Source organism: Mustela nigripes, chromosome 10, assembly GCF_022355385.1.
Source record: "Mustela nigripes isolate SB6536 chromosome 10, MUSNIG.SB6536, whole genome shotgun sequence".
Lineage (NCBI taxonomy): Eukaryota > Metazoa > Chordata > Mammalia > Carnivora > Mustelidae > Mustela > Mustela nigripes.
In genome coordinates, this window is record NC_081566.1 from 27,037,130 (window position 1) to 27,053,131 (window position 16,002).

The window sequence follows — 16,002 nt, forward strand, 5'->3', positions numbered from 1 at the left end:
CCTCATGGAACTGTTCCCTAAGGATGGGAACCAGACACTGAGATGCAGAAGCCAGAGGACAGCCTCAGTGATGGGACCCTGATGGTGGGCCACATGGCTGGAAGAAGCCAGCTGAGCGGGCCAAATCCTTCCCGTCTGCCAAGAAGGGATGTGGGGATCAGAAACAGTTTTTCCATGGAACAAAGCCTCCCAGTAGCTGCAGACAGACGGCTGAATCACAGATGAGTCACAGCGGGAACCTTGATGAGGAGACAGGCTCTCCTTCCCAGGTCTCAACTTCCTTCCCACCTGCTGGACCCTAGGCTGCCCTGATGAGACCTTTGTCAGGGCCATGGAAGGTCAGAAATGCATAAGACAAGACTTGGGAGGTAGACCTTTACACGGCATGTGTTAGAATAAAGGGCATCCCCTGTTCAGAAGATCTAATTGACAAAACTGAGCGGACAGAGGAGACTAATGGAGAGCTCTAGGCACACCGGGAAAGTCTAGTCCCCTTTTTAATGAGATTTGCCACTAGGCTGGGGAGGGCACGGCTGTCCTCAGTCTGTGCTGGAACACCAGCCTCGCATGTCCCTGCTCTAGCCCATGGCCACAGGTCTTCAGAATAGCTTTCTCCATTCCCAGTGGCTACTTCTGAATCACCCAGTTGGCGTAGTGGAAAATGGCACAGCCAGGATCTAAAATCTACAGGGATATGGGCTTGGGGGCAAAGACAGGGGATAGGGCTTTATGCCCCTATTTTGAAAGTGAGTTTCTGGAAAGTGAGGCCTTCCTTTGGACTGCAGTAGCCATGTGTCCCATCACCTTGCTTTCTCAGCCTCTTCCCCCATTGCTTTCACTGTGGCAATAAAATTATCCTGAAGGCCTTATTGGTAGAAAATGTGTTCAGAGATCAACCTCTCTTCCTGCTCTCCTCTAGCTTTGCTTCTGGAAAGCTTGTGATCTGACCTCAAGCAAACACATACAAATGCTATTCACTGGTTCACCCTGACTCTCCTAAACTTTGTGGGCTTCCACTTTTCCCATGTAAAATGGGAATAATAATGTGTGGAATGCTATTGTAAGGACCGAAGATAATGTGTATGGAGCCCTAAGCACCTAGAAAACAGCGGGTACTCAATTGATGAAGATCATGGTTGTTTTTTCAGCCACTGGGAGCACGTGGGTGACTGTGTATGAGGCAGGAACTCTGGATGTTGACAGGTTCATCTTGCAATATGAAGGAGCTGAAGAGGGAAAGTTTTAGGGCCTGGACCACTTCAAATGCAGCAGTGTGTCTAGAAGGTGGTAAAAAGTGGAAAAGATCCAGAGAGAGGCAAAATTGCTATTTCACAGCACCGTCAAAAGAAACGTTCTATGAAAATTGTTAACACGTGAGTATGCAAGGATGTTCCGCTGTGCATGGGAGCTGGTGGGATTCTATCAAAGCAAGCAGTCCTTTGTTCCGGACTCACCACAGAAAAGCATGAATCATGGAAGTTAAGAAAGCACTAACAATAATGTAAAAAAAAAAAGAGGGACTTTAAGCTCGTTTAGTCCAACCTCTCCTTTTACAGATGGAGAAACTGAGGACAAAGGGGTAGCATCACGGGTAGCATCACCTCTTAGTTAGTTGCCTGCCCTTCCTGTCGTTGGAGGTGGGATGGCTGGGAGTGTCTGGCGGTGAAGTTCAAGGTCATTCCCCCTGAAGACGATGGGCTGGTTGATGCTTGCTACTCTGAAGCTGACCTGTTTCGGAAGCCTTGCCTTTCCAGAAGATGCTTCCGTGCCCTCTGAGGGCCTTAACAGGGTGAGGATTTTCAATTGACCCCTTCCCTTTTGAGGATTAGTTCCCTGAGTGACTTGTTCAATGGAAAATAACTGAACTGTGTCCTTTCTTTCCTGCACATGGTTATGCTGTTCTTAGATTATGGTGTCTTTTTCCATCTCAGGCAATGCAAAATATTTGGAGAAAAGAGAGATTCTTTTTTTTTTCCCCCCCGTTAAAGGAATGAACAGTCTAGCCAGGTTTGAAAGTGTTTCCTGGTGTTTCCTGACCTCAGAAATGATTGTGTCTTTTTTTTTTTATGTTCATTGGACACATGACACAAATTTATTTGCTATCCAATAAAATATCCCATCCTGCTTCGAGAATGTAATTGACAATAAAAACACTCCTTGAGTGCTCACATTCTAGTTGGGATAACATACTTGAAAGGTTAACTAGCAATTCAAGGCCATGTGTGATTAAATGCTCTAAAAACTCAGAGGCAAAAACAGTTGCTATTTAATGTGGTCCCACATGGCTTCAGTGGAGAGGCTAAGGTTGGAGCTGAGCCTGGAAGGATGAGTGATCTTATTGCTATGAGCCCCTGAAAGGCGAGGACCAGGACTTTTCATCTTTGGAAGAATCTAGAGGGACCATGTCTCTAGTGCTTAGCAGGACTCTGCAATTTATTTTTGTTGAATTAATTGATAGCTTGAATTAACTGAATTCCCGACTGAATTAATGGATAGCTAGAGGTAACTGTGGAGGGTTTCCTAGGCTGGTGGAACAGGAAGGAACCCATAATGCAGACATGAGCCTTTTGTGTTAAGAAACCCCAGCAACAGGGACACGTGGGTGGCTCAGTTGGTTAAACATCCGACTCTTGATCTCAGCTCAGGTCTTGATCTCAGGGTTGTGAGTTCAAACCCTGTGTTGGGCTTCATGCTGGGTATGGAGTCTACTTTAATAAAAAAAGAAAGAAAGAAAAGAAACTCCAAGAAAAGTCCAACAGCAAGAAGGTTTTCCACTGGAAAAAGGAGGAGTAAAGAGAACAACAGCCCAGATGTTCACAACCACTGAGGCCAAGATACAGGGGTTCCTCACTGTCCTAAATCAACGAGAAATCGAAGACATTTTTCTAGTTAGGAGGTAAACAGTAGGAGAATTAGCCAGAAACAATGGGTGAAAAGGTAAAAGTAGAAGGCACTTTAGTTTTGTGATCACTGAAGTGGATATCCTAGGTTCAAATCCCAGCTCTGTCATTCTTTGGCTAGGCGATCCTGAGTTTAACTTCCCAGGTGTTGTTGTTTTTTAATATGTGACTTAGAAATAATAGTAGGACCTACCACGCAGTTACGGTAAGAACTACATGGGATCCATTATGAGAAGTCCTTCATTCGCATAATGCCTGATGCCTAGGACATTCTCAGTGAATTCACAGCTAACAAGGAAGCCCTTGCCATTTTCCAGCCCACTCGAAGTCTTCACCCGTCCACTGCTCAGGCAGGCTGCACAGTCTGTATTGTCTCATTCCTAAATGAAGTTACAGCTTAGCTTTCACAACTGTCTGACTCTAGCTTTCACACTACAGATATGCGATCTGTTAGGCAACCCGAAATAGCGAATTCCATTCCTGCACCATCTCACCACCCTGGCCAGCTCCTGCCAAGAGGGAATCAAAAAGAACTAAAACGCGTTTCAAGAAAGTCTCGAAATTCAAAGATCCCTTCTTGGTCGGCTTTGAGGACTAGCCTCCCCCGGGTGGCATTCTTGTCTAGCTCACCAGTTCCTTCCCACCTTGGGGTGGCAAGAGCTTCGCCATTGCAGGAGACACACCATTCCGCACGGACTCAAGCATTGGCTCAAAACTCAGAGCTACGTGGATTTTGGTTGCATATATGACTACAGAGATTTCTAATTCTTTTCCGACTCAGAAATGACAAATCTATTATCAAATGTTACTGATTTATAACGTCTGTCACTATTGATGTTTTCGCAATCCACAGATGTTAAATATACCACTGCTCCCACGTGAGAGTCTTTAAAATCTTCTGACATTTTAAACCAGTGTTTGCATGTGATCATCAGGAAAAAAAAAAAAAAAAAAAAAAAAACCACAGGAATAAAGAGAAAAAAAATTACAGATCACCTGTATTAGGTAATAGGGATCTGTGTGCCTCGGTCCAAGATACTGAGTAAAAATATTCCAGGGGTAAAAGCTAATAAAACAAGCAGAAAGGTGTCCGAAATGGTCTTTCCCCTTGACTCCAAGATCCTGGGGGAGATTTTCAATGGTAAGACACATTTCAAATAGGAAAAGTTCCCTTCCCCTCCCCAGCCCCACAAAACCGAAGTCAGTACATACAAATCCCAGTGTTCTTATCCAGAGAGGAGTCAGCCAAAAAAAATATCAGAAAGCGAACTTGAGAAGTGGGCACGGTGCTTCTACATTGCTCCTACCTGTCCTGCCGTTCAGGAGAATCGGCTTGCCCTCCAGTTCTCCTTTCATGGGGACAACGGTGATCTTGTATTCTGTCCCGGGCTGCAGACCTGCCAACAAGTAGCTTGGTGAGTTTGGGTCCCCGGACCCTTGCCCCTAACCTGCTCTCCCCAAGGATTTCCCTCGTGGGAGGAGGGGTGCTTCTCACGCCAAGAGGAATCTAAGGCAGAGAAAGAGTGCTGGGGCCAGGAGTACGAGGCACCATCAAGGCGCTTCAGGGGGTGCGGGGGGCCAGAGTAGATGAAGTGAACATAAGGGAACTCCTTTGTTGGGCCGCCAAGCACTGATTTCCCAATTTTATTTACAGCCCAACTGGCTTTCTGCCCCCCAACAATCCTTCTCCCTCAAAAGTTTCTTTCTGCCTCATTGTAATAATTAGCCTAATCGTATCCCATGATTTTCTTCTCTGCATTGCCTTTTCTTGTCTGTTTCTCTGTCGCCGTGGTTGGAATTACTGCTCTAGGTGGCCCAGACAGAGCAGTATGTGGGAGGCACGCACGCTGCTCTCCGCTCCGCAGACACTGGGAAGCCCAAGATGTCCTTTCAAGATGGAGGGCACACAGCGGACAGCAGAGGAGGACGAAACCGTGGAGCTAGTAAGCTCAGGGCCCCCTCCCTTGCATGGGCTACTTCCAAGGGTAGTTCTTTAGGTATTCATGATTGTGTATTATATTCCTTAAAGAGAGCCCTGAAAATTCTCCAAGCTTTGGGAGTCACAAAATGTGAGCCAGCCCTGCAGGGCCCTGTTTCGCTAGCGGCCATCGGATTTTCAGCTCTCAGTAGATTGACTTGGTCAAATGGGACAAGGATCTCCCCACCCAGGCCACCCAGCATCACTCTTCCATGCACCATGCCAAATAAACCAGTCTCTCTTTCCCTCTCTCTCTCTCTCTCTCTCTCTCTCTCACACACACACACACACACACACACACACACACAGAGAGAGTTCTTTCAAAAGGAATGTCTACACCGACATATCCACCCTGAGACACAGACACGGTTTTTAAGAGGACATTGGGCTGTCCTCTGTCAGCCAGCTGCTCTGAGATTCCAGAGTCAGCTCTGGGATGCTAGAGCCTGTTCTGCAGGTCAACCAACTGGGCACTTGTCTGGGAGTTTCCAGAGTCAGAGTTCAAGGGATTCCTAGGGCCCCAGGACCTTCTGTGCCCACTGTCCCCACCTCAGCATCCATGGCAAACATCCCAACATTCCCAGTGTTGGCTCTTACCGGTGATGTCATAGCGACTCTTGGGGTCACTGCTCTTGGGCACAGTGACCTCGGCCACCTCCTGCCCTGTGAGGGGGCCGTATTGCAGCTTGTAGTAGTCCACCTCAGTCGGGGGGTTCTCCCACTCCACATCAAGCGAGTTCTCTGTCTCATCCGTCACCCACGCAGTGCCAAGAGCAGCAAGATCTAGGTCAGGTGTTAGAGAAGGTGGGAGAAAGCAGTGAAGGGAAGAGCTCAGGCATGTCTGGAGCTGTCATTGGCCTAGTAAGGTCAGTGGTCTTTCCAGACACACTGAGAACATGCTTCACCCCAGCACACATATCCTTAACAGGCGTCTTAAAACTACCAAAATAGCAAATAAACTGTTGGCTCTCACATTATCCACGGCGGACAGACTATCTTCTGAGAAAGCCTCCTACCTCCCACCCCATCCCATCAGATGCCATGCTGCCCTCCCTGTCAAAGCCGCCATGGGCCAAGCCCTGGACCGCACGTCTCTAGCCAGCCATGCAAACTTCCAGACCCAGGGGTCAGGCCGCTCTGAATGAAACACACCCTTTAGCTGCAGCACTGTGCCCTCAAAGACAATCCCAGGAGAAGCTCAGCTTCTCCCATGTAAAGTGTGGGAATGCTTTTGAACTTATCTCGAGTATAATACTGATAATACAACCAGTCTCTTCCTCCATCTCCCAAGTTACAGCTCCTCTTTGACTCCCACATTCTCCTGTAAAGACTAAAATAAGGGGTGGGGGGAGGGAGGCACCTGGGTGGCTCAGTGGGATAAAGCCTCTGCCTTCGGCTCAGGTCATGATCCCACAGTCTTGGGAATGAACCCCGCATCAGGCTCTCTGCTCAGCGGGGCGCCTGCTTCCTCCTCTCCCTCTTTCTACCTCTCTGCCTACTTGTGATTTCTGTCTGTTAAATAAATTTAAAAAAAAAAAAAAAAAGACTAACATGAGGGAAAACTGTAAAATAGGTGAATTTTAACTTGGTCCTCCTGAGTATCTTCGCTGTGCCTTCTACCAGAGTTTAGACCTGGTGACCTCAGCTGCCCAACCTGTCCAGCCTGCAGAGGAGAGTTATTGGACTTACTGTACTTATTTATTCATAGTCAAGTATTAATGGCTAAATGTTTACCCTTCCACTTGTAAAAAAAAAAAAAATGAAATTATAATGATTCATGCAAAGGAATGGATCACTGATGTGGTTCCAAGGGAAGAACTTTTGGGCTGGGGAGGGGACTGGGTCTTTGAGAGAGGTGGGTTCCAATGGCCGTATCCAATGGCCATATTCAACAGCCATATCCAATGGATGTCACCTGACCTGAAGTTTGAAGCCCCTAAGCTCGCAGCCTTGCCCCTTCCTTGCTCACATACCCATTTTCACTGCCTTGGTGGTGCTCCCTTGTCAAGGACATGGGACAGAGAATTTGTCAAGGACATGGGACACAGAATTTGTGCATCAGGCAGGGGGTGAACTTGGTGCTCTTGAGGTCCCTTGGGTCTGAATGTTTCTGATTCACTCTGCTATGAACAAGAATCTCACAGAGCCTTTTCTCTGAAGAATTTCCTCCAACCTACTGGCTTCCATCTCCCAGCCTCCAGCTTCTTCCTTCAAAGATAGGAATTCCTTGAAGGAACAGGTCAAGAGGTCAGTAATAAAAGTGACTCAAGGATCACAGAAGGGACCTATACAGCTCACAAACGAAAAAGCAGAGACTTAATGAAAATATTCAAGATTATTATGGAGATAGGTGCCTTTCAGACTGGGGTTTCCCTGAGGAGGAAGCAGAAAGGGTTTAACATGGATCAGATTAGAAAGAAAGACAAGCTTCACAGCTGCAAGATTTCACAAGTCCCTAGTGTAGAAGCCAAGAGGGGTTACTAAGACTTTCAGAACAGCTGTCTCTGCTCTTCATTGGGAGCTGGTCTGGTTCTCCCAGGTTAGCTTGGGTGCACTCCCACTGAGCATAAATGATTTCACAGAACATCAGCATCAGAAAGGCCACTGTGTGGTCATGATAGCTGAAGACAAAAGAAAGCCATTCCGTAATCATGGCTGAATACAGGCAAAAGCAGGAACACTGTCCAAACCACAAAAAAAACCAACATTCTCTCCCCTGACTAATACGAGTGACTACCCTTCTTCTCTGATGATGTTTTTAGCCTCCCTGTAGTTGGCTTTTTCTAGAAAAGGTTCACTAAGTTACCAGTCATGGAGTTTACTCCCCTTGACGAAGGCATGCAAGCCAAAGCAAACCCCTACTGCCTTCAACTTCCCCCCAATCACCCAACACAAGCCCCAATCCTTTTCCAGTCCTTTCTAATGCCCTTCTTGAGACATACACAGACCCTGTGGTGTGTTGTCCCACACCAACAGTCAATAAACCCAACCTGCTTGACTCCAGGGGTGTCCCAAGGGGCCTATGGCCGGAGGGGGTCGACAAAGGCAATCACAGATTATACCCCCAGGATGACAGGTCCTTCACGGCCCTTTCCAACATGGAGCCATCCCTATCCCCACCACCGAACAGGATAGGCAGCTTGATGCTTCTGCAGAGAAAACGATGGGCCCAAAAGCCCAACCACCTGGGTCTCCCAGAACTTTCCCCAGGAGTTTAGTGAAAGGTAGAGGCAGCTGATTTTTATCAGCATCTAAAACAGTGGCTGGTACAAAGTAGATGTTCAGTAAAATAAGATGAGTGAATGAAGGGATCAGAATCACTCAGATTAACTGGGTTTCTCCAAATTCCTGAAGATCTAAGCTGCTTTAAGAACTTTCATGAGAAAACAAGAATCTCTAAACAGTAAGCCATGAGGCTTGTCTTTACAAACACTTTGGTAGTATTTGGTGGTGCACTGGAGACTCTGTCCCGCCAAATCCATCTTCTGTCCTCCTGTGTATCCCAGATGATGACTGCTATGAATTGGGTTGGTCAATCCCCTTGCCCTCTGGCTTCTTGTTACGTTCAACCAGTGAGTTACCAGGAGCTCAGAAGGCAGGATAGAGAGTTCCTGATCTCCTTCCCTCCCTTCTGGTAAGGCCATGAGAGATGGCCTGCATCCCTACCCAAATGGCTTCCTCAGACAGCCCTCTCCTATAGCTCTTTTTGGGTCTCACTACCAATTTCCATCCCTACTCCTTCAGATTGGGGTGGACCCCCACTGATGCTAGATCTAGAGTGTTCTACCAGCCAAATCCTATCCACTCATGCCTCTTCCCTAAACTGTCTTCAATTACTATTTTCCCTCTCTCTTTCCTGCTAAAATGACTCTGATACAGGTGGCTTCAGTAAACCTTCACCCATCCCAACTCAAGTTTGCTGAATGGCCTAAAAGCCTCCTTGAGGCCTCAAAGCCTCCTTGGCTCAGGGGCAGAGAAGACTGTGTGGGCCCCAGGCCAGCAGGCTCTATCCCTGCCTTGGCAGAGCTGAGAGAAGGGAGCAAGAAAAGCTGAGAGATTCTTCTCCAGAAAGCAGGACTGCAGCAGGCATGTTTTTCAACCCCAAACGAGGGCAATGTTCTGAGTATTAGGTATTTGTGGGGACGATGGGAGAAATATTTAAAATGGGGCCTTCCCTGGGAAACCTGAGGCATCCCTCACCTGTCGTGGCAAGCAGATGCTGTGGGCTGCTGGAAACTTCTTTCTTCACGTTGCGCAGGGTAACTATGTACTTGGTTCCAGGCTGCAAACCAGTGATCTCGTAGGTGTGCTGCTCCTTGGGCACTTGGATCTGCTTCCCAGAGAGCTCCTGCCCCAGAGGGTAGTAGCTGAGGAGGTAGTGGTCCACCTCGCTGGAGGGCTCCCAGCTCACCAGCAGGGAATCCTCCGTGCTCCTGAGCAGCTGCAGGCCCTGGGGAGCCACCACTGTGTGCAGAACACCAGAGGTGTGGGGAGGGGAGGAAACAGGGGCGAAAAGGCACAACCAATGTCACCGAGCACCCACTATATACTTAACTCTGGTGGCAGGTACGACTCTGGACCACCCACCACACCCTTGCCCCCCCTCCAACCCGTCTCCCCAGAAGCTAAGTGGTTGGGAGTTGACGCCCACTCAATCAGCCCTAGACGCGCGCGCACACACACACACACACACACACCCCACCATCAGGTCACAAAAGAAGGATGGTTCTCAGACCAGTAGCACCAACAGCCGCTGGAACCGGTTATTAATGCAGATCCTCGGGCCCCACCCCAGGCCCCCTGCATTGGAATCTCCGGCCAACCCAGCAATCTGTGTTTTACAAGCCCCCTACCCCCACCCCGGGGCTTCCGAGGTGGACCAGAGGCCACTTCCCTGCGCGGCCCGGGTGTCCCGACGGCTAAAGGCCGCTGGCGTGGGGCGGGGAAAGGAGAGAGTCGGGCCTCGCGGTCGGCTCACCCTGGGCGCAGTCAAGGCCTCTGAAGCCCTCCTCGCAGTAACACTCGCCCGTGTCGCAGAAGCCGTGGCCGCTGCAGTCGCCAGGGCAGCGGCGCTCGCTGCAGTCCTCGGCCGTGAAGTCGTCGTGGCACTGGCAGACCCCGCGCACGCACGCGCCGTGGCCGCTGCAGTCGTCGGGGCAGGCGGGGTAGGCGCAGTCGGCGCCCACATAGGGCGGCTCGCACTCACAGCGGCCGGCGGCGCAGTGCCCGTGACCGCTGCACGCCCCGGGGCAGGCGGGCCGCTCGCACGCCGCGCCCTCCCAGCCCTGCTCGCAGCGGCAGGTGCAGGTGTCCGGCGAGAAGGTTCCGTGGCCGCTGCAGTCGTGGCTCCCACCTGTGGGCGAGAGGAGAGCAGGCTGGGGGTTAGGGCGGCCAAGTGCGCCGAGGGCCGGGGCCCTCTCGCCACCTCCTTCCTAGGAGGCCAGGGCCTGGGATTAAGACAGGGGTCTGCCCTTTCCAACCTGGGCCAGACTCCAACCTGCGGCAGCTACAGACGTGTTCTTTCACTCCCCAAACGCCACTTGAAGTCCCATCCCTTTCCCTTCTCATCCAAGTGCTCAGGTGAGTTCTGGTTCTCTCTGCTCTAAATGGAGCTAAGTATTGAGGACCTAACCGTGAAGGCGCGAGCACTGCTCCAGCCTGGGCATCAGCGGGCCGGCTTGTGCTGAGGGGCAGGCTTCCGGGGGGACAGGCAGGGGAGATCCAGGCTGCCTGGGAGCAGGCTGGACCTTAGCAAGGCTGGCTCCTTGGGAAATTAGTCCACACTGAAGCCTGGAAAAGGGGGCTGCAGAAGCTCCCCCAATAGGCCATTCACACTCTGGGCCTGAGGAGTGGAAAAAGAGATTCCCCCAGGCTCCCCTCTCTAGGCCCAGGCAGCAAGAGGCAGTTGGAGGCCCTGGCCGGTCAGCAGCCCAGCTCCTGCTTCTCAGAACACCCTCTTTCCTTCCTAGACATTTTTGTCAGGGAGTTTCCTCCACTGCCGTGCATGCTGTATCACTGTGGTGGTGGCCCTGGGACCCAGGTGTCTGTCCGGTATATAGATGTTCTCAACCGTGGCTTTTCCCCCAGCATAGAAAGGGATGTCAACATACCACCCGTTATGGTTTGGATCTGCTTTGCTAAATATCTACTACGGGCCAGGAAACTTCTGTACAGTGTCTGCAGTTCTGAGAACTGGACTAGGTGATAGAATTATCCTAATTGGACAGTTTTGAAAACTTCAGGACTTTACTCAGAGTTACGCCACTAAATAGTGACAAGACTGGATTTGTACCAGGTCCCGTCTAGCTCCAGAGCCGACCAGCTTTCCTCTCTTTCCCACTGCTCCCCCTTCCTGTGGATACTGGACCCACAAAGGGCACCCATAAGCCTAAACCCAGGAGTCCAGACTCACTTTAAGAGTTGCTGGTCCCTGCCTACTGAGGCTTACGGATACTGCCTGGAGCTAGTTCGAAAGACAAGACAACCCCCCCACCCCGCCCGCCTGCCAGACTCACAGAGAGCACCTGGCACATAACAGGTGCCCAGTGAGGGTTTGTTGAATGAATACCAGGTGGCGAGCTCACCAGCAGCGCCTTGGCAGCAGCGTTGGACATTGCACTTCGCCCTCATCTCCGCCATCTCCTCCTCCAACTTCATCACCCGGGCCAGGAGGTCTCGGACGCTGCCTGCCAGCTCACAGTCCTTCTGTGGCGTCTGCAGGCGGATGTTGTGCCTGAAGATGATGTTCTGTTCCTCAGCCTCCCCTGGGGCCAGGAGTGAGGCCCCATCATCGCTGAGGGGCTGAGGGTCAGTCTCCACCTGGACCAGTGCAGACTTGGGCACATCAATCTTGTAGGTATGGCTGACGGTGACCTGTTGCTCCTTGTCGCTGCAGCCGTGAGGTTCGAGAGTGGCTGGGGCTGATGCCACCAAAAGCACAGAGCCAACGAGGAGCCCCAGGGGGAAGCAGAATGTCCCCTGGAGACCCATTTTCCAAGAGACAGGGAGCAGACCCTCTAGGAGACCTGTACCCAGGAAAGATGTAAAAGACAAGCCATGGGGATTTGCTGATGGAATCTGGACTTTTGAGTGGCTTCTAGGAGACCACAAGGCTGAGAAACCAGCAGGCATATTTCATCCTGTAGGTCCTGAGGCTCCAAACCAAACTTTTTGTCCTTTCTCACACATTGTCCATTCCCACCTCCTGGCTTTGCTTACACTGCTCAGTACCTGGGAGACCCGCCTCTTCACTCTAATTCTATACTCATCTGACTAATAATAACAAGGATAACAACTGTCTCCTATAAAGGGCCTACTGTGACCAGCTGCCCCCAACCCTAATCTATACCACACTCCTAGTATTACCCTCCCCGTCAACACCACCTACAGAACACCTGCACATAGAAAGAATGCTGTGTACCAATTCAATCCTCACAACAATCCTTCATGGAGTATATTATTTGTACTCCATTTTACAGATGTAAAAACTGAGACTTGGTCAGCCTAAAATGACTTGCCCACAGGCAAGCAGCCAAGAGCGGCAGAATTTCCATGCAGGCAGTCCAGCTCCAGCGTCCATGCTCATCATCCCATGTCACACGTGAGAAAACCATGGCTCAAGGGATGGAGCTCGTGGGCCCAGGTTCCACATCCAGGAAGGGAAGAGCCTGTACTGGGCCAGGGTTCTCCTCACCACCTCTGCCTTCAAGCCAGTAAAAGACCAGAATTTCCAATGCAAATGCCTTCTCCATGAAGCCTTCTCTCCTGCCACCCCCCCCCCCATCTCACTCCCAGTGGAAACTAGCTCTCCTTATGCTGAGCATTCTGAGAAATGTGTCAGTTCCTCTGGGGGCCTCCTGATGGTTTACTGTGTTACTCTTGTACACAGTTTGTCTCCCCGTGAGGCTGTCAGCCTCCTAAGGAAAGGACCCAAGGCCAATTCCTTGGAGCCCTCCCAAAGCAGGAGCACAGAATCACACAAGCCAAGGGCCTCAGTCACCCTCAAAGCCATCCATGCCCAGCTGGCCCGCTTTGTCGGTCAGTCCAGGCCACTGGGGCAGGAACAGGCTGCTGGCTTTCACCTCTAGTCTGGCCCCAGGAAGTGTGAGCCTTCAGCTCCATCCGTGTGTAACAGGATGCCTCCCCAGCCCTTCTCCAGAATGACACATCCTTCACTACTATCAGACCAAGGCCAAGAAGACCCCAGGAGACCAAGCCAGGGCCTTGGCCTAGCATTTACTGAGGGGCACGCATTCACCAGAACACCTCTTAGCTGGGCTGTTGTGGCACAGCCCTCAGCTAGAAAGTGAGCCGCAGGGCATCTGTGACCAACTCAAGACTCTCAAGTATTGGTACAGACACTGACAACATGGGGGGCCTGGATAGAAGATAGAGGCTTTCCTATTGGGAGGGACCCCCTCTTCACAAGAGGGTACTCTTCCAATACCCAAAGTGATCAGGCAGCTCTGGAATCCGCTTGGGACTTTTGTCAGAGGAGAAGGGGGTTGGGGAGGGCCAGTAGAGTGAGTTGGAAGGCAGGTATAGGGTAGAAATAACCATATTTCACCATTGCTGTCCTCCGAAGTTCATCCCCATGATAACACAGTCACACATAGAGCTCTGTTCCTTCCCCAAGGCAGGGACTGAGAGTCAGGGGTGTGAAGCAGTGTGCCCTTGATTATGCAGCGAAAGTACAAGGCTGCAAACTCGGTCTACACAGTGTCCACTAACTGAGCCCTTAACCACCCCCCCAAGACTTCCATCTCCTCCAATAGCCGCACATGCTGATCTCAAAGGCAACCTCTTAGTATGGAGTTTTCCCTCCCAAATCCCCTTCCTAGGCATCAGTGGAGCCAGAAAGCAGGCTCGGACTTCTCTGCCCACTCCTGCCATCCCGACCCCACCCCCACCCTATGGCTCCGTCTCTTCTGAGACGCAAATGGAGTACAGATGGCTTTTTGAAGAAGTTCTGCACGAATGCAAAATAGCCACAGACTCCTGCCCTAAACCGCAGCAAGGCTGTGCGCAGCCCAGTCTCCCAGTGTTTGTTTTTGGAAGCCTGGAATATGAGAAACCCCAGAAGCCCTCGCAGGAGCCTTCAGTGTCGCCGGCCCTTCTGCCGCCTGTCGCTTGTAACAAGATGTCTTCGCTAATTGCAGCCTCTTGGATTCCCCGAGTTGAGCTTAGATTTCCCTGGGCAGGGTGATTGCTCAAAAGAGGAAGGGAAGGAGGGATCCTCGACCTAGCACTTCTGTCAAGTGTAATGAGCGAGAGGAGAAGCCTGCTGGCTTTCCTTCCAACACGTGGCAGGAGACTCGCCTGGGGTAGGAGCATAGGGATGGGATGACCTCACCAGCGCTGTCCCTACGCAGATGTCTGACCAGAGACAGAGCTCCATCAGAGGGGGGGTGGTGGGGGCGGACAGGGCAGCAAATGTCATCCAGGAAAATGCAGGATTACTTTCCGAATGAACATGTTTTCGGGATGAGGAATCACTTAGTAAACGCGGTAGGAATGTGTGAGACAAAGGGTGTTTACAGCCACAGAAAGTGCCTATGGGAATCCACAGGAAACCAGGTGTCCCCAGAATCAGACTCATTGACTCCCATCTTGTCTTTAATTCTGACTATCAGAGGGACGGTAGGGGACATGGGGAGGTGGGGGGTAGAGGCATATTAAAACTCAGAACAAAGACGGCCTTGGCATTGGTTTTCCAGAAGGGCTCTCTGAAGTATGTGCTGCCAATGGCCAGCTGGATGGCTGGTCCTACTGGTTCTGCCCTGGGAGACACACACACGTCGGTGCTCTATTCATTCTCCCTTAATGGCCACACCCACCCCTGCGGCTCCAATTTCTGGCCACACGCCGATGGCTCCAGATTCTGTACGTATGTTCCTCACCCAGACATCCCTGTCATCCCAGGCATGGCCATGGTCATGAATATGTCCATCCCTTCTGTGTCTCCGGTCTCATTACACAATCCTAGCCAAGGTCATATTTTGGGTACTAAGTAATAATAGCACCTAGGTTTTTCACGTATGTGTTTATTAGATGAGGTGGACTGTGCCGGGCACTTTATAAATGTTATTCTCACTCAAAATCCTGGGAGTCCCTTGACATCATTCATTGTTACAGGTATTCAGAGAGGTTAAGTACCTTGCCCAAGGTCACACAGCTAGTAAGCAGCAGAGCTGACATCAAATACCAGATCTGTCCATTCTCCTTATCAGTGTTCTTCATCTCTCTGCTGTATGTACTGCCCCAGATTTAAAAAAAAAAAAAAAAAAAAACAGTGAGAAGATCACTCCATGTGAAAAAGAAACCAACGTCCTCTTGCATATCATATTAAGAGAGGGGGTCTTCTGAAAATAAAAGAAACTCAAGGCTTACTGGATGCTCAATTCAAAATTAATTGCTCTGTAACTAAACCCTGTACCTGCACTCCCTCTGAGCAGTGCCAAGGATGATCTCCTAAAAAGATAATTAGTTTTTCCCCCAATAAAATGGTTAAATCCTGCTCGCTTCTCATAAGATGTGGAGAAGTGTCTTCCTAAGAGACACAAAGCAGACCAGGACTTGTGTCTGTAGGGAGAGATGTCAACTAAGGCTGGGCCAGAGGAGAAGAATGGACCCCGGGTCCCAGATAGCCGTGTCCTATCCTAGGACATCACCTCATTTTCCACAAAGAAAGATGCACACCCTGGTCAGAAGTAAAAAACACTACATACAGCGAAGAGAGTGGCAGCCAATTTCTAGCCACCATGACAGACCTTTCTACTTAAGTTTGGGGCTTTCTTTGGTTCCCTTATTACCTCATCCTGCCTTTAGAGTTAACCACAAGCAAATGAGAGCACTGATTTGGGTTTTAGAAAAATTGTATCATCTATTTCTAGTAGAGTTAAAAAGATATTTTTTAATATTCTGCCCTCAAATGACAGGGTGGACATTACTGAACTATGAAGGGAAGTGGGGCAGATGTTGGCTTGGGAAGCCCTGATATCACACATGTCACCTGGCAAACTTGTCACTCCTTCCCCAAACTCTCTTGGGCATATTCTGCCAGTGACCCCCAGCACAGGCCCTGCATGACCCCAAGGTCTTCTGACCCAAGTACTTGGCCCAGGA

General features: G+C 50.3%; 1 protein-coding gene across 1 annotated transcript in view; it reads right to left on the reverse strand.

Annotated features, from left to right (window-relative positions):
• Window positions 1-11,868, reverse strand: part of TNN (tenascin N) — a 57,011-nt gene extending 45,143 nt beyond the window's left edge. The window contains exons 1-5 of the mRNA XM_059414040.1: window positions 11,463-11,868; window positions 9,857-10,231; window positions 9,079-9,342; window positions 5,476-5,661; window positions 4,208-4,297 (exon numbers count right to left, since the gene is read on the reverse strand). Coding sequence (XP_059270023.1) covers window positions 4,208-4,297; window positions 5,476-5,661; window positions 9,079-9,342; window positions 9,857-10,231; window positions 11,463-11,868 — 1,321 coding nt within the window. The remainder of the gene's footprint in view (window positions 1-4,207; window positions 4,298-5,475; window positions 5,662-9,078; window positions 9,343-9,856; window positions 10,232-11,462) is intronic.
• Window positions 11,869-16,002: the final 4,134 nt, after the last annotated feature.